The sequence below is a fragment of the Cicer arietinum genome, chromosome 5 (assembly GCF_000331145.2).
Source record: "Cicer arietinum cultivar CDC Frontier isolate Library 1 chromosome 5, Cicar.CDCFrontier_v2.0, whole genome shotgun sequence".
In the NCBI taxonomy this organism is placed as follows: Eukaryota; Viridiplantae; Streptophyta; class Magnoliopsida; order Fabales; family Fabaceae; genus Cicer; species Cicer arietinum.
In genome coordinates, this window is record NC_021164.2 from 68688188 (window position 1) to 68706903 (window position 18716).

General features: G+C 28.8%; 2 protein-coding genes across 3 annotated transcripts; one reads left to right on the forward strand and one right to left on the reverse strand.

Annotated features, from left to right (window-relative positions):
* The first annotated feature begins 5381 nt into the window (after nt 1-5381).
* LOC101508568 (uncharacterized) lies at nt 5382-7146 on the forward strand. The gene is made up of 6 exons (XM_004502683.4): nt 5382-5739; nt 5823-5946; nt 6072-6186; nt 6285-6330; nt 6412-6571; nt 6674-7146. Exons 1-6 carry the CDS (start codon nt 5539-5541, stop codon nt 6742-6744), a joined length of 717 nt encoding a protein of 238 aa, XP_004502740.1. The 5' UTR covers nt 5382-5538; the 3' UTR covers nt 6745-7146.
* Nucleotides 7147-12165: 5019 nt separating this feature from the next.
* LOC101508880 (polyadenylate-binding protein-interacting protein 12-like) lies at nt 12166-17051 on the reverse strand. Of its 2 annotated transcripts, none has more exons than XM_004502684.3 (11): nt 16894-17051; nt 16060-16624; nt 15839-15949; nt 15690-15734; nt 15419-15491; nt 15223-15335; nt 15051-15110; nt 14891-14938; nt 14636-14704; nt 12635-12696; nt 12166-12535 (listed from the first exon to the last, which is right to left on the reverse strand). In XM_004502684.3, the coding sequence occupies exons 2-11, from the start codon at nt 16552-16554 to the stop codon at nt 12484-12486; spliced, it is 1128 nt and encodes a 375-aa protein (XP_004502741.1). In that variant the 5' UTR covers nt 16555-16624; nt 16894-17051; the 3' UTR covers nt 12166-12483. The 2 variants fall into 2 exon arrangements, with proteins under 2 accessions (XP_004502741.1, XP_012571963.1); XM_012716509.3 differs by having other exon boundaries at nt 16060-16618; nt 16894-17035.
* Between the last annotated feature and the right edge of the window lie 1665 nt (nt 17052-18716).

Here is an 18716-nt window from a genome sequence, read left to right on the forward strand (position 1 = left end):
GAAAGAATGAGAATGAGAGTGTCTCAGAATTGAAAATGAAATATTTGTCCACACGCATGCAATAAAAGGTTGGTTAGTGGAGAGTGCCACAATTGCATTTGCTCTTTAGCCCAAGATGCAATTTCACTCCTAAGCTCTTGGTTTTTCTAAAAATATAAAATAAATATTTAGACAAATTGATTTCCGACTCCCAAAAATTCATAGAAAGTTTCAAAACTAAACGAATACTTGTAAAAATATTTACATATTATCTGTTAATAGAATTTTCATATTATATTATTTATTAATAGAATTTTTATATTGAGAGTGATATTCGTAATTGTGAATAGAATTTTTATATTATATTATCTATTAATAGAATTTTCATATTAAGAAGGATGGTCATAATTGTACCATAAATAGTGTGTTAATTTGTACAAGTGGAAGGGTGTGATAGGGTGAGTGTGCAGTTAGGTTTGCTTTTGGACTAAACTGTCATGTCCCAATTTTGGTCAGGCAAAAAAAAATCTTTTACAATCAGATTAAGTTAAGAGAGATATTTTGGTTTCCTTTTATATAATCATCTATGACTATGAGATATTTTAGTTTTGAAACATTTATGTTGTGTTTTGTTTATTTATTCTTTTCTGATTGGATCAGCTATGGTTTTTGTGACGTCAAAGACAATTCAATAAAAAGAATGATTGAATCTTTTCTCTTACTTGCTCTGCAGCTCCAGTTATATAATATGGTGATATTAATAAACACAAAAGCACAATACAACAAAAGTAATGCAACAAGGGAATTGGCTTAGTTGAATGGGAAGAGATTAACATTAATCTATGTGTCATGCTGAGGCAGTGACGTAACAGATGAAGTTCATATATATGATATGGTTCAGGTAATATTAGGCCTAAGAGTTTAGGTAGTAGGTTGCACTTTGATGTATAGTTTTGTTTGTATTAGATTTTAGATAGACATAATTTAACAGCTAACTAACTACTAGTATTCGGTTATTTTCTATCTTTGATAAATTTCAATTGCATGTTTGTATTGATGTTGACTTTGACTAAAGTATGACATTTATTTTGATTTTGATTTGAAATAATCAAATACTAATTGTTAATGGATTTTAGAATTTTAACAATATGAAAAAGAACTAAATACTAATTGTTAGTGCATTTTAAAATTTTAACGATGTAAAATTCATCATCAATTTAAATATGCATTAAATAATATCACTTATATTTATATTTGGTAACTACTTTTAAATTGGTGACGTAAGATGTGACTATTGTAGTGGGGTTGCAACTTTTTTTCAAATGATCCTACTTTTTCTTTTCTTTACCTTTTCTGATTTTGGCAACTTTAAAAAAATAAAAAATAAAAAACTTTTTTGATTTCTCATGCTCTTTGTGTTGAGACTCATTACTTGTTGAGGGTGCTTCAATGCAAAGTGTTTTCTCAAACCGTATATTTGGTACATAAAAATCAATACTAGTATCCGTATCAACACAACTTGGGTATTGATGTTCATTGTTCAGAAATAAATTGTGATCCATATATAATAGGAAGATTAAGAGACAAACTTTTAGTGCGTCAAAGTCATGCGTATATAAAATTGTAATAGGTTTTTGCTTACCAAGTATACACTCCCAAAAATACTAATAAACAAGTGAGTGCCAGTAGGTAGCCTTGGGCCCAACATAAGAATGTCACTTTCATAATTGATTAAACATACTAAGACCAAGATTTTCTAAATCCACAAACCCCTTTTGTTTAAAAATCTCACTAACAAGTATCTTAAGGAAATAAAAATAGAAATTTTATATTAAAAAAATTAACTTTTAAATTTTAATTTGAAAATACAAATTTCAATATATTTCAATTGACATTTTTCATTTTTAGTTTCTTCCACAAGGGCACTTGTTAGCATTTATCATATTTAAATATTTTTGATCTCTCAACATCTTTCTAATCCCCTTCAGCAGTCCATCAAATGAACCTAACTTTTAACCAGTGTTTTTTTTTTCTTTCTTTTAACAGAGGAATTCACCAATGTTGAAAGTTATAAACTTTATATGATTTTACCACTAGGATTTGGCGCAAGTAGTTGGTATGCAATATATGTAAGTATAGTAAATAAACTTAGATAGCAAGTTTGATTCTTAATCATAAGCATATAATTAATGGACTTCATATATAGAGTGACTATTCCTATAAGTGCACTTGTAAGCAACATTTGTCGTTTGACTCCACTTGTAAACGTTGTGGTGCTCTGAAGAGTGTATGTTACACCATGTTGTGATTTATTTGATTTTAGATGGTAGTTCATCCACCTCCATTCATATGTTCATAATATAAAAAATTACTAGTAAATTAGAATTTTCCATAATATCATAAATCTTATTTTTCATTATTGAATTAGAATTTTCCACGGTCGAATTTTGGAATCCGGTAAAAAGGACAAGAATTTTTTGGGGAAAAGCATACCTTCATTTTAGGCCTCCTTCTAGAGGCATATATATGATCCATTCAATCTAAGATGCTCCTTACTTTTAATTGTCTACAAAGGTCATACAAGATTTTCAAACTAACTCCCCATGTTTGGCACAAATGTTCAAATAATATGATTTCCATTTAGGGGGATTAATAATTCCACACGTTTCTATGTCTTTGCTTTGCTTTTTCTCTCAGTGCAATGCAATGGGTTGTTAGAGAAAAAAGAGATAGTGGCGAGACAAACCACATCAAATAGAACAAGAAGAAGAAAAACACGAGAGGTGCATTTAAAAACTTTTTAACTATTACCGCACTTTAGTACTTAATTATTACAGCGTTTTTTATATATTATAAATTATATGTTTTTAAACTCAATAAATAAGGTGTAACATATTATTGGACGATTATATAAATTGTTGCTTCTTCATTAGCTGAAAATTAAATAAAAATTTCTTTTTATTTAAATTAAATATATTTTTAGTCTTTATTTATTTTTAAAAATTTAGTTTTTAAAAAAATATATAATTTTTAATCTTATAAAATTATCCTTTGATCAGATTTTAATTTTTATTAAATATAAAATATATTTAATTATCTTACAACTAATTTAATTGAGATTAAAATATATATTTAACTTCATCATCTATTACTAGTTCGTCAAAACAAAAATTAAACTTACATCGTATACTACCTAGGATGCGAAAACAAATGTCTACTAATGACAGTCAAAAATAAAACAAAATGCTGCTAATAGATTTTGATTCAAAGGATGCGGTTGGCTAAGGCCACCAAAATTAATTTCATCTAAACTTTTGCTTTTCTCTCCTTTGATACAATCATGAATGCCCAGTTATCATGTGAATGGAACTTTACAAAACACCACTTTTTTCCAACTACAAGGTACCCTATGCGGCTAAGTTCAACCCTAAAGGGGTGACACCTTTTTTTTCTTGGTATTAAAAGTACCCTACCTAAATAGTCTCTTTAGTCAAAATATCCTACCTATAAGATAAAATAAATAAATTAATCAATCAATAAAAGTATATTAATGTATTTATTAATTATTTTAAGTTTTTGATTATTTTTATATTTATATTTTTATTAAATATTACCAATAATATAAAAATAAATATCTTAAATAAATATATAAAGTTAATTTAAATAATAAAAATATTTTAAAGTTGTATTGTTTTTATAAATCAATTTTTTTATATATAAGACCACATAGAATGCCGAAAGAAAAAAGCACTATACCTAAAAAGCTATGGGATAGACATTAAATACTATATATGCAGTAAAATAAAATTATAAACAATAATGTTAGCATATACACATTATCTTTTATTAATTAAAATACACATGACTAAGTTAAATTTATACCGGTTTTATATGTTTTGATAAAACAATATATATAAAATTGAGTTTATTTTATTAAAAATTGTGATAAATAGTATATCTCTATTCTCTAACCCTCCTTATTTGTAAATGTAGGAGATTGGACAGCTTGGTTGCTTCCACGTTCTTCTGTGTTTCACTAGAGGGAAAAATAAGACGAGTTTAATGTTCGGAATCAGAGGAGTAGACAACTAATGGATTTTCTCTTTTTCTGCGTGATCTAAACGCCACATATAGCATCATAATATTTTTATGATAGATTGCTTCTTTTATTTTGGTATGATATGATAGATAGCTTTCATACTATAATAATAGTGATATGGAAAGGGAATAATTAAATATGTAATAGGAATTTTTGTGTAGACAAAAAAAATATATATATCTTTTTAAATAATTAATTAATATGTATTTTTTTCTCCAAATGTTCTCTCCACCCAAAAATCATTCAAGAATATAATCAATACATAGAAAATTGACTATATAGAGCCAGACACACGTATCTTTGGATCCATTGAAAAGTTGGGAAAAAATTAAAATGGAAACATATAAAATAAAACGGTAACTAACTACTATTTATGCGCTCAATTGAATTAATTACCCAAAACGCATATTATCATGAGATTTCCTTGATAATTTCATATCAATAGTTAGTGTAAGCCAATCAAACGACATCTATATATATTGGTGGCCGGGACCCACTCAACTCGGTGAGACCGAGTTAGTTTTTGTAATCGCGTCAAAATGAGATAAATTTTTTAAAAGTACTCTCTAAAATAATTTATATAATTAAATGTACAAGTATTGTTTTTGTTTTTGTTAAAGAATATGGATTATAGTATTTACATTCAAACCGACATTATGAAAATCGAAAATTGATCTAAATAAAAATCGTACAAAATTAAATTTTATTAAATTTTTTTTTTTGTAAAAATGTTTGGATTTCAATTTAAAATTACTATTTTTAACTAAAACAAATTGAACGCAATCGCAAGTATAAAATTTGATACTAGTTTATTTTATTATGAGTTGACAGTAGTAAATTTTCATATGTTGAAATCTTATTTTTAAATAATACATATTCATTTATATAATATTTTGTACTACTTTATATATTCTAAATTTGATTGATTGTTATTATTTTATAAGGTTAATTTTTAGTGTATTAAGTATGTTGATGCTATCTAACTTTTTTTAATATATTATTTGATATAATATAAATATGTAAATATACATGTTTACATAAAAATGAGTAAAAAAAAAGTATACATATAAAAAAATATATATAAATTTATTTATAAATATTTGTTAAACTCAAACGTTATAGAGCCGTCGAGTTACCGTAAACTTATTATTAAGGGAATATTTGTTTGTGTTTTTACTCTCCAACATTTTGAATCATTTATTACAATTACTATTCATAAAGTTTCTTGTTAGGGGAATCTTTGTTGTAGAATCTGAGGAAATATGATGAGTATGAAAATGAAGTAGAATGAAGGAGAATCAGTAGAGCACATTGTTAGTGGAAGATTTCCTCCTTGATTGATTGATTGATTGATTCTTTACTGTTCATACTTTACAACAAACCAAACGGCTATTCTGACTTTTTGTTCTCTCTGTCTCTTCCTTCATTAACTCATTAAGGATTTTGTGAATTGAATTCAAATGTCACACACAAGGCAAAACAAGATGACGATGATGAATCCAAACGTTGCTGACACAACCTATACTAAGATTTTTGTTGGTGGTTTGGCTTGGGAGACCAAGAGAGACACACTCAAACGTTATTTTGATCAGTTTGGTGATATCTTAGAAGCTGTTGTTATCACTGACAGAACCACTGGAAAATCAAAAGGATATGGCTTTGTAATTACCACTCTATCTTCTACTCTTTTCCTTTTAATTTGTTTCCTTACTCTAATTAATCAATTTTAATTTTTGTTTCTTAGGTTACTTTCAAGGATCCAAATTCTGCAATACTAGCTTGCCAGAATCCTAATCCTGTAATTGATGGCAGAAGAGCTAATTGTAATCTTGCATCTCTAGGTGCACAAAAATCTGATCCATCATCAGGTTTTTCAATCTGCTTTATTTCTAAAGTTTCTTCATCATAGTTTTGTCTCTTAAAAATCAGTTGACCAAAAACACAAACAAAACATATGTTATTATTGATTGCACATTTTGACTCATTTTTCTAGGAACACAGAAATTCAATAGTCCTTCAAGGAATACTGCACCAATCCAATTTCAAGGTTTCTCAACTTATTACAATCAACATATACCACACTATCCGTTTCCTTATCCAGTTTATAGGTACACAATTTCAAACATGTTAAAAATAAAAGCTGTCAAATTTATGTAGCAATTTCTCATATATACAATATTGAAAACATTATGTTTTAAACATTTAGGTACCCCCACCCTGGTTATCCTCGTCCACAAGACATGTATGAAATGGTTAGTTTTCTCAACAAGCAGTTCTTTCATTTTCATATGAGCTTTATATTCATGAGCCTAAATTGTTTGTTCTTTCTGCAGAACTATTATAATGTATATGGTGGACAACAATTTCCATTTCGCTGGTTTCCAGCATATTGGAAACCAGTTATCCCAACAGTATATGTGAAAAAGACACAAGAGTTCAATGTTGTTGGCATATCAGAACCAATTTCACCTTCTACTTCAATTTCAAGCAATGGTTGGTTTAGTATCTAATCAATTTACTATGATTTTGTTTTGACTAATTTTTTTGAATGTTAACTAATTTTTCAAGTTTGTGTTGTGCATTGGATTAATACAGGATTAATCACAGAAACAGTAGCTGCAACAAGAGTAGTAGAACCTCCTAAAGATCAGAAATCTTCAGCTTAAGAGAAACTTCCATCAATTGACTAGAAGAAAGAAAGCAAAAAGATAAATGACACTGTTCAATTAAGTATAAAGTTTTGAGAAAATGTTCAATCATGTGGTCCAGCAAAGTAACCATAAATCAAGCAATAACATACTGAGGTTTTACTTTGTGAATTATGATTCATTCTTTAGTTTATCTTTGTCAAGGGATTCCTGCTACATTATAGTTTACAAAGGAAAAAAATGGTTGTTATTTTATAGTATTCTATATTGCTAAGGCAATTTTGTGTTGCAGCAGTACCATCAACAATTCTATATCCTTTTAGCTGAAGCAAAACTCAGTTTCGAAAGAAAAAATTTGTCTTTAAAAATTTGATCCTTAAAGATAGATAATGCAGAATGCTCAGCAATTCTTACTTCCAATTGGACATGTTGAAAGACTTTTTAGTTTTTACTGTAAAGTATGAAAGTTATTGCATAATCTTAACGTACTATAATTGTATTATTAACCAATAAAGTACTATTGATACGTTATTGATTTGTAATTAACTATGTCAATTAATTATATTAACTTTTCATAATTAATGATTTGTCGATAAGAACTTGAATGTTTTTATAATCAATTTTCAACATAATTAGATTAGATTATTATATAAAATGGTCAAATCAAGCATCCGAAATATCTCATTCACGCATACACTCAAGAAAGGAAACGAGTGTGCAGATTAACTTGGTACACATGTTACCTCTTCTCTTCTATTGATCGCCTTTAAAGCCTTGACCGGTGCATTATTCTTTTGAATTTGGTACCAACGAGTATCATTTCCAATATGGATGGTTTTCATCTTTATTAGAACAACAACAGTTCATTCACTATGTCTCGGACACCAAACACCCTCCATCGAAGTGTCATTACTATATAACTTAAATACAGTAGTAAGAAAATATGTGAATAAGAAAATATTGATATTAATCATATAAAAGTTAGTATATAAGTTTTATTATATTTGCTTTTGTAATTATCTTTCTCATCTTATCAATATAAAATTTATCTATATTTTTTTCTCTTTCATTTTTAATATCATTAATTTGCAAATATTATTATAGTATCAGAGAAATAATTATTTAATTATTTTCTTTCTCTAATTTTTCTTGATAAAATTTTCTCTTAAGGTTAATTGATTTATTTTTTCTTTCATATTTGATTCTCAAACAATTTAGTTCATTTTCTTCTCTTTCACTCTCAAATTCCAAGATTATAATTATATTACCATGAGGATGATAAAAAAAAATTAAAAACAAAAAAAATGAATATTAAAGGTAACATATTTGTCAACAAAACTATTTCAAAACTCAAGACTTTTTTTCGATATTTTGATATTAATTTTGTTATAACATCAACAACTTTGATCAAGTATGAAAAAGATAAAGTCAAATGCATTTGTTGAAGATTTCTCATGAGCACCAACAACATTTGATGGCAAAATTCATTCATTTTAATCAAATTGGCATTAAAAAAAATGCAAACAAAATCTTGCATGGAAGTGTAAGCTCTAGATTGAACACTTATCATCAACAAAAAATAAGATTGTTCTTGATTTCTAAAAACAATTCATAATTTGATTCTCATTTAGAAGTTTTTGTGACTAAGGAGTTGCGCATGAGATTTTGTTCAAAATAAAAAACACAAGAGAATATTTTGTATGGAGTTGTAGACTCAATTCAACACATACTACAAACAAAGGAAATAAGCAAGATTACATCAGAATCTTTCTTGTTCTTATTTCAAGCGAAAAATAAATCTTTCAAAAATCTTTTAGTCAATTTATTCCGATGTTTCAAAATTCTTTAGTCAATGTCTTTCGACATTTTGCATTGTATTTTTTTATTTTTATTATTCATCCCAAATTAAAAGTGTCACGAACATCTTTTAACTTGAAGAAATATTAATTATTTGTTACTCTAGTTATAAATTAATTGTTCTAATTTTGTTATATAAATTTCATCATATTTATTATTATAATTATTTTTTTTATTTGATCAATATAAAATTAATCTCTATTTTTCTCTCATATTTTATAAATTCTATTAAGTAATAATGAAAAAATTCAGCTGAACAATTTAATGATATGAAGGTATTGTTAGGAAAATTTAACAAAAATTATTTTGATATTCTAAAGTGGCGGATAATTTGAAAGATAGACGTATGTATAAGAAACTATTTTTTCTTAGCAATTACTACTACTGTGCATATGAATATAAGAGTGTAAAATGGGCTAAACTGTACTAAGCTTTGTGTCTGTTTATCTGATACTGGACTTTTTAAAGGAATGATGTGATCTGACATTTTTGAATAAAAAAATCTAACACGACAACCAACTTATTCAAAAGTCTATTTTATAATAAAATTTTAAATATTATAAGATAAGTATTATATAGACAACCACGCTTAAATATTTGTTTTGTTTTATTATTATAATATATATATCCTATTAATAATATTTTTTATAGTTATTTAAAAAGATCATCTACTAGATCTAAATGATTTACTTAACAATAACTGAATTCAATAAGAAGTATTCAAAAGATATGTCTCAATAATCGAAAAGATTTTAAATGATCCTTAAATTATAGTTAAACTTAAAAATACTGATATTATTCAATCAAATGTCGTTTATCCAAAAACTAAAATATGAGAACAGACTCAACCAACCAATGATAATGCATATCAATAAAAACTAAAGCTCAAAAACATATAATTACTCAAAAACCAATAAAATCTGTACACCAAAGTGATTAAACACACAGGTTCTATATTTTAAAATTAAAACCATTCACATGAGATTTGAACCATTCTCACGATAAAAGTTCAATGCTTTCAATTACATGACTGCCATTGAATTCTTAATGACTAAAATTACAAAATTGCTCTAAAGGTTAGAAACTCTTAGACTAGAAACTCGTTCTAAAATTGCTCTAAAGCAACCACACTTAACTTAGGAATTCCGGATTTTTGAGTTTTGAAAGAAATGACATTTGTTGGTACCCTCCGTTCTAAAATAATTAAATAATTTTATAAAACTATTCTTATTTATTATTGCAATAAACAAAAGTATTGATGACTTTAAAGTTGTATAGGGAATATTAATTTATTGGTAGAATAAGACAGAAAGAAAAAAATATTACATTGAAAAGCCATAATGACAATTATTTATTAATATTTTATATATGTTAAAACAACAATTATTTTGAAGCAAATAGAGTATGTGTCAATCAATTCTATTAAATTTTGTTCGAAAGTACATATACCCCCATCAAATTTTCCTACACACTTTGCTTTGTATATCTCTCCTCAATTATTCTTCTTTCTACATGCCCACACAAATTCAATTCATCTATATATCTATTTATTTACCTAAAGGTTAGCTAGGAGACGTCAACTTTTAGGGACTACCTCTCCTTAATTATAAGCTCTTTCTAAAAGAATTTCTACATATAAACCTCATTTAAAATTATGAAATATATTTATTAGTTTTTCAAATATATATATTTTTTTATTAATATTATTAATTTATCTTAAAATATTAAAAATAAAAGTCAAACATATCAATACAAAGATGATTTTTTAGTAACATTCATATACACTATTTATGTATCTTTTTTTCCAAAATTCCCTCTATGTAAGGTACCCCTTTTCTAAGCAGTGTGAAACACTAAAGTACATGCAAGGTTTAAATCATCTCCACCAAATTTCTCAACACACTCTACTCTACATGTAATTGAGCATTACTTATTTTTCTTAATATAGTGAAAAAAGACAAAAAGATCTTGCAAAAAAGGGACAAAAAGGTAGTGTCATACTTGTACAAACATAAAACAAAACACTACAAGTTAATAAAATAATTGTGTAACAAAACACCTTTATTTGATCAAATAAACTTATAAACCAACCAAATATACTACAAAGTGTCTAAAAAAGCTTTGAATTGATAACTGCCCATTTTACTGAACAAGGAAAATTGCATAGCCTTATTTAACAATCTGCCTATCTCCGTCTTGATGTATTTATATTATCAAATTTAATTTACCGGCACACTAAATATCAATCGTGCCAATAAAGCGTACTTCTTCTTTGGGGGAAAAATGTTTAGCGATAATCACCACATTATTAGATCTAAGTATGCAAAAAAACTAACAATTAGTCTCACTTGAACGCAACCTATTAATTTTGAGTCTATTTAATATTTATACCACAAATATATTGATTGTGTCTAGTTGTTAAAGTTGATAGAAATGGACCAGACAAATGAGACATCAACTGAAAGGTTTGGTACATAGCTACAAGATGAGTTAACCATGTCAATCAACTGGTGTGAACGTATTAAGTTCACAACAAGTAATGGACCACAGTATATAAATAGGTTTTAATAGTTCTGATTCAACTCGAGTAAATTAAATAAGATTTAATATAATGCAGGAAACTAAACCACTTAGCTAATTCCGTTAGAACAAATGAACCTAAGGTTTGAACTATTAGACTTAGTGCAATGGTTTGAAAGAGTTATATGTAGAAGGTCAATGGTTCAATTCCAGCTACTAACATATACTAAATACTAATATTTGTCTATAAAAAAAATACCGATAAAAAGATTGGCCTGATCTCACTAACAATTGGTTACTAATTTGAAAGAGAAATGACAAAGGCATATATTGTTGAAGAGCCAGAACTGAAACTCAAAACTACATGTACGAGAAATTAGTATAGTGCATGTTTGGTATCAGTTTGTTAGAACGACGGTGAGCCACAGTGATTTTAACAAATTCCTTGTGATACTAGTACCAAACATACACAAAATCATGAATCATTGGGAATCCACTCCCCTATAATAAGGGATACAGTTGACACGGTTAGTGAAAAAGAACTTCAGTGCCTCAACCAAACAACATAATTTTAGGAACAACCTAAATTGAGGAAACATAGTCTCAGAATGAGCATAGTCCAAAGTGAGGAATAGAATCCCTAACTCAGTGTATGTCTTGAATAAATGAAAACGGATGGCACGTCAACCAATTTAATATGCAGATAAACAGAATCACCTCAAACCAAAAAAACTTGTATTCGTGAAAACAAAGGGGACATGTTAGTAGGGTGAACTCAACTGTTGCAAGCGTTACACGTATTTTGGAAACGCCTGGGTGAGACATCGACATGCATTAGGGAAAAGGAGGCTCAAAATCATTCCAAAACCAACCCACCAAACAATTGGTGGAAAGAAAGTGGCAGTGGTGGTTTTGTCAAGGGGTTGACCAGGTTATTGCAATCACAATATCCTGCAAAGCAAGGTGCAATGCAGTCTCAACTTTGTATGACCTAAGAAAAACATCGAAACAAATATCCATACAGAAACACACTGCAGACAACCAAATAAACAGCTCATGATGTAAAAAGAAGGCTTTGGTAAAATGTTTCTTCAAATAAAAACTCCAGATAACAACATCCAACCATAAAATTCTGGCACAGCAAGATCAAAACATCACATTGTGCATCATAAATTAAGGAAGATCCTCGAAGTACCATCATCTCTATAAGCTAAACGAAGAAACCATTACCCCAAGGGGAAACAAAGATACCATAGTGCGGATTCGAGGACAAAAGTATCAACTAAACGCCACGGGTACTTTGGAATATATATATGTTTCTATGTACGTATATATATGTAGCAGCAGTTAAACCCCAGAAGCAATGACAGTTGATTCAGTTCATGGACTGCGAGGAGAACGAGCACGAACTGGTGTCTTCGATGGACTTACCCTGCACACCAGATATAAGAGTGGTTGAAATTGCATTCATTACAAAAGTTCCATGAAGTTATTATTAGGACAGTTGAAATCAAAGAGAAATCCGGCGAACCTTATAGGCAGCGAACCCAAAATCACACCACTACAGCTTAGGGCTGCAATTGCACTCTCAGCCTGAAAGAATGAGGCAAAGAGAATCTTCAGACAACCAGAAAAGAAAAGATACACGGCAAAACAAACAGCAGTGAAAAGAAATATTTTGAGACAACTGTTTGTGCTAAACTATAGGCACAATATGTATTCTTAAAAATAAATAACTTTAATCACTCCAATACTTCTTGTATTTTAGCATTTTTACAAGGGCAGAGAAGAACAAGACCACACCAATTATAAAAAAAAAAGTAACTGTAAAGATATATCATATAAAGAGAGAATTAGTGTCCCAAGTAAACTATTTGGTTGATGAGCTGTAGGACGTTGAAACGTTGAAGGAGTTTCTAATCAGGAAGTCCATGACTTAAACTGTGAAAACTAACATAACCACTAATTTACTAGCACATGCCTATCAGAGAGAGAGAGAATTTGAAATTGATTAAGCAAATTTGATAAAAGTAAACTTTGCAGAAACATCTTATTGAGCGAGAGTTTCATTCCATTCAACGCGATTTGTAGTGGTAAAGTAAACCAGCAGCAAGAGATGAGGAAAAAGTGGGGTGAAAAGGAAAAGCATAGGGCAAGAACAGATCCAAAAGGAATATGCAAGCAACACAAGGTCACTGCTAACCAAGGTAAGCTGCAGAATGTTAAGTATTGCTCCATCCAAGTGAAGCCTAAGTATAATAAAATACTATTTGGATGTTGCACACTGAAGTTAATCTTCCAAAATTTGATAAATTAAAATTTGTATGCTCACAACAAAGTCAAATGAACTTAAAATTAATAGCTACATGAATTCAAACTAAGGAAGCCCAAGCATGGATGACTAATGACTATGGGCGCGTTCAAATAGAAACCTTAATTATGCATTGTCGAATAGGTGCTTCTGTAAAAGGTGTTTCTACAATCAAAGAGCAAACACTGAACAATGAAAAACTCTATATAGGCTCTATAAAAGTTTATATAAGCTATACTAACAAGCTTATGAAACTTAGTTGAAATTATCTTATGGGGCTTATAATGAATGAACTATTTTCATAAACTCTTTCATCTTATACAAGTGCTTGTGTCTAAGATATGTCCAAGTACGCTCTCTCAAATAACCCCTTTAGTGAAAGACCAGCAAGGTCAAAACTCGAGTCATCAACATGTGAATGTGATTGCTCAAAATTACATTGGACCTTATTGACCAAGCCTAAACACTGATGCCCTTTCATCCCTCCTCTTTTCTTCACTCTGGCTTCTGTTAACAACACCTTAGTGCTCTAGCTATGTCCAATGCGTGCCACAAATGAAATGATTTCTATAACTCCAGTATGTACCTTAAATCAAGCAATTAAAAAGACACACCTAATGAACTAGTATGACAAAATGTGGGTGCCCATCATTCTCTCACAAAATATGAAGTTGAATATTCCCACAGTGGAGGTGAATAACCAATTGATGTTATTACCATCCAATAAACAGATGTGACACTAAGGTATAGACCGAGTCCAAGATAATTACTGCCATACTTTGCATGAACAAATTTACCATTGCAACATATTTTCACCACATTATGTCCACAGTTTGATTGCATTCCAATACATAAATGAATGAGGAAATAAACATACCATTTGCTATGAAAAGCTAAGATCAAAGATTTAAAGACTGCCACAAAAGCTAACATCGTAAATTTCTGTTTTCTCTTGATTGTTTTTCAGGGCTATTTTAGTCGGCAATATGGAATCACTATTACTAAGAAACATGACTACTGATAGAAGTAAACAGAATGAAGTTGCTTTGAGAAGGGATGGGGGGCAACTGTGTTAATGTAAATGATAACTACAAACCCAGACGTAGCACACAATCTGAGGGTTATAACTTCACAAAGCAATAGATGATGTTAAAAAATAGCTAAACAAACCAGAGTTGAGCAAACAAAAATAAGAAGGTTGGAAAGCTCGAGAGTAATTACCACTGTGAACTCAACAAATGCAATTCGAGTAGAATGATGGTAATCCCCAAGAAGCCTCAGACGTTGGACCTAGATAAACATCAAAACAACGAAAAATGTTTTACAATGTACTTAAAATTCAACCAACAACAAAAAACTCAAAGCATTGAAACCATGAAATGGAATACCCCAATATAGTGGAAAATATTGCAGTAGATACTAAATATTCAACTAACAAGAATCATTGTAAGCATAGTTCCACAAAAAACTACAAACCTCTCCACAAATAGATTCAAAGAAGTGCTTCACATCTGCTTGAGTGAGCTGCAAGTATAACAAGAAAATAGCTTTTTCAGAATTATGAACCTCAATTGCTACAAACCAGATATGTTCCTCCAAACAAGATTATTTATGAAAGTGTAAAATCCTAAACTACCTTCTTGTCAATGTTTGTGCAGTAAATTGTTCTTGAGCACATCTCCCTTTCATCTTCAGACTGAGAAACACAGCATCATCACAAATGTAAGAAAGAAAATAGATCAACTACAATTCACTCTGGTCATTCATTTTCTATAACGTGTAATAAGCATATCTAAGAAAAGCATTACCCTAGGCAAAAATGTTGGATTGACAGGTGCAATGGCAGTTTTGGAAGGCAGCACTCTCAATGGATAATATCCAAGCATAGTTCCAGACAGGTTTATAGCAGCCCTAGCACTCTCTGCGGACATAACAATGTTAATACAATGAAATGTCAATGATAAATGCAGCATATGAACAACACATATTTGGCGGTAGTGTTACCTTCATCTGTAAACTCAATGAAAGCAAATCGGAGAATAGAATTAGGATCCCCACATACACGGCAATCAACAACCTACAGCCAGGAAAGAGTTGACTCGAGAACATTGTAAACCATCATTAAGAAAAAGAAAATTCTAAATAGTACAATAACAGAACAAGAGAATCTGTAAAAAGTATATATTTGATGTGTGATGTTTTTTTATACAATATAACAGTTTTCGTAAGAAAAAGACAAAAATCATAGACATAGACAAAACATAACAGTTACTACCTGACCACAATTAAGAAAGAGAGCTGCCAGCTGTTCTTCAGTCACCTATAGATTCCAACATAAAACAACAATCCTTGAAATGAATACACATGGAAAACATTGTAACTTAACTGAAATGAGAGAATCTACAAAACAGTTCAAATTCCTACCAGTTGATCAATGTCAGACACATAAACAGTCCTCCTAATCATCTCTTCTCTTTTCTCCATATCTACTTTATGATTCACTCTTCTCTTCCCATTAGTGTAGCCATTCTTCCTCTGAAACACAATATTATATTAACAAGAGTGAAACCATTGCATCAGAAACCAACAAGAAAATAATGAAATGAAAGATATCAAAATCAAAACAATAATAAATCCATACATACCCTTCGGTTAGTTTGGCCGTTAGCATCAGCAAAATTATTGAAAACTATAAAATTGTTAGGGTAACCAAACCCAGCAGCAGGTCCAGTTAAGTAGCTGAGATTATTTGATAGCGACGGAGGCACAAATTCCTCAGCCATGGGATTCAACTTCGACAACAATTCTTCCAAATCCCTCATTTCACGCTTGAAACTTTCGCCCCCGTTCTCTCCATTTATAACACCATTCATCACATACCCATCATTGTTCACAACCAAGTGCTGGTTCTGAACCCCATTAGAATGCATCTGACCTATTTGATGAGCCTTGAAGCTGAAATTACCATTGGAAAAACTGTCTTGGTGTTGATGATTGAACACACCGTTGTTGTTCACATCCTGATCGCTTCTCGGTTTTGATTTCTCCACCTCAGTTGAGTCCGATGACACAACGTTGTTGTTGTCCAAATTCTGACTGGAAGAACCGATTTTGGCACCAACATTATCAGCAACCGCCATAATCACTTGTGTTGAGATAAAAAGTTTCAACCTTTCTTCACTACTATCAGATTTTCCTTTAAATCTGTATCTAAAAATTGTTCAGACACTAGTAAGTAAACAAATAAAAAATGACCCAGAAAACTTTATTTGTAAAAGAGAAAACACACACACACACAGACAAACACAGACACAAACATGGGTTCTATCTAAAAAAATTGAATGACATAAGATCAAAGTGAGACGAAGATTTTGAGGTAGAAAACAACAAGTATAAAACCCCAGAGAGAAATGAAAATATGATGTAAAAAATGAAATAGGTGAAAGAGAGAGAGAGAGAGAGAGAGAGGTTTATCTTACTGATCAAAGAAGAAGAAGATTATTGTGATGAGAAATGAAAAGGGTATTCTTCGGATCGTCCGTTTTCGCTGCACTGACTTTTTGGACCTTCCTGGGAAGAACGTCCCAATTTGATGTCTTTGGGTTGTGTTGTGAATGTGACCATGATGATGAACGTATCAAAGTGAAAAATATAAATAAATTAAATTAAAAAAATGGACCCAAATTTTAATTAATTTCCATTACTACCCATTAAAGTATGTCCTCTATCATCCATCATACATTTTATTCACTACATCATGCATACATGCCGGATACATCATTAAAAAAATAACTTCGATATACCATTTTTTTTCATACATTTGACCATTTCGGATTTTAATTAATGACTAGTCAAAAATAAGATTTTAATTAATTATCACTTTTGTTAAAAAACTGTTATTTCCTTAAAAATACATAATTAAATTTTCAGTAAAGTTTATTTGCTTTGTTTTTACTTTGTTTTTATTTATTTTTTGACGGGTACTCTGTTTTATTATATATATAAATATATAAAAGTAGAAAAAGGTAGTTAACATAAATCCTTGTTGTAATTGGTGGGGTGGTTTCATTTTAGTGATACATTGAGTTTGGGTCTTGTTTTTAATTAATAATAAAAATAAGTGAAACTTAATCTGATTTTTTAATACTAAGTTTAGTAAAAAAACAATAGCTTGCACTTTTTGTATAAGTAATTAGGAATTACAAATGTAGAAAAATTATAAATATGAATAGACAATCTTTAAGATTATGAGTATTTAATTTGGTCAAAAAACAGGATATTTAATTGATTTAAATTTATTACTTTTAAAATAAACTAAAAATGTAATATAGAGAATTTTCATTTAATTGGGAAAAATATTTGACTGCTATTTTAAAAATATTAGATAATACATAATGCTAATTAGATATTTCATGATTGAAATCAAAGAAAAGTTAAAATCTTTTTTTTTTTGGTATTAGTCAAAATCTTATCTAATTTGTAAACAAATTAAATATGAGAAAGAAAAAAATCAATTTAATATAATACAGAATTTTAAAACAAATTGATTTGTGTTTTTAATTTTAAAGTAAATTGTAAAAAGTGATAGAAATAATATGTATCTATCATTCTTCACACAAAAAATTGAATATAATAAATATCATATCATAAATGTAGTCAATGTGATATTAATCCAGGATTTGAAAAAAAAAAAAAATATTCATGTATGTAATATGAAATTAATTTTTTTTATTAAATTATAAATTAAATATATTTTTAGTCTTTATAAATTTTTAATCTTTCAATTTCATTCATTGAAGAAATAAAAAATTTAGTCCTTACAAAGATATATACATGCAATTTTAGTCTCTTTTATTAAGTTAACATTAATTTTTGAAATGATTTTACAAAAATATTTAAAATATTATAAAAATATCACAAAAAATAGTTTAAAATTTGATTCTAGGTCGTATTTTTCTGATTTTTATCTTAAATATTTTATATTTAAAAAATTTATATTTAATTCGGTTTAAATTAAAAAGTTTTAAATTTGTGTGAAATAAGTTTTTGTAAAATTTTAAATATATTTGCAAAAAAATCATTTAAAAAATTTTAAGTTAAAAGATAATTAAACATGTTTTATTTTAGTAGAGATTAAATTGGATTGTTGAATAAATTTGTTGAAATTAAAAATTATATTTGTTTACATGAATTAAAATTAAAAAGTTAAGATTTTATATAAATTAAAAATATATTTAACTCTTAAATTATTAACATAGTAAAAAAAACTTTTAAAAATACGACATAAACATTTATAAAATAA

What these genes read in the sequence shown, in the direction of transcription:
- LOC101508880 (XM_004502684.3), bottom strand. Translation starts at nt 16,554, where the DNA reads ATGGCGGTTGCTGATAATGTTGGTGCCAAAATCGGTTCTTCCAGTCAG. An exon ending in TGTCTGACATTGATCAACTG is followed by an intron (nt 15,735 to 15,838) that starts GTAGGAATTTGA and finishes TGGAATCTATAG; the next exon opens with GTGACTGAAGAACAGCTGGC. An exon ending in CATTGAGTTTACAGATGAAG is followed by an intron (nt 15,336 to 15,418) that starts GTAACACTACCG and finishes TTATGTCCGCAG; the next exon opens with AGAGTGCTAGGGCTGCTATA.
- LOC101508568 (XM_004502683.4), top strand. Translation starts at nt 5,539, where the DNA reads ATGTCACACACAAGGCAAAACAAGATGACGATGATGAATCCAAACGTT. An exon ending in AAAATCTGATCCATCATCAG is followed by an intron (nt 5,947 to 6,071) that starts GTTTTTCAATCT and finishes TCATTTTTCTAG; the next exon opens with GAACACAGAAATTCAATAGT. An exon ending in TACTTCAATTTCAAGCAATG is followed by an intron (nt 6,572 to 6,673) that starts GTTGGTTTAGTA and finishes GGATTAATACAG; the next exon opens with GATTAATCACAGAAACAGTA.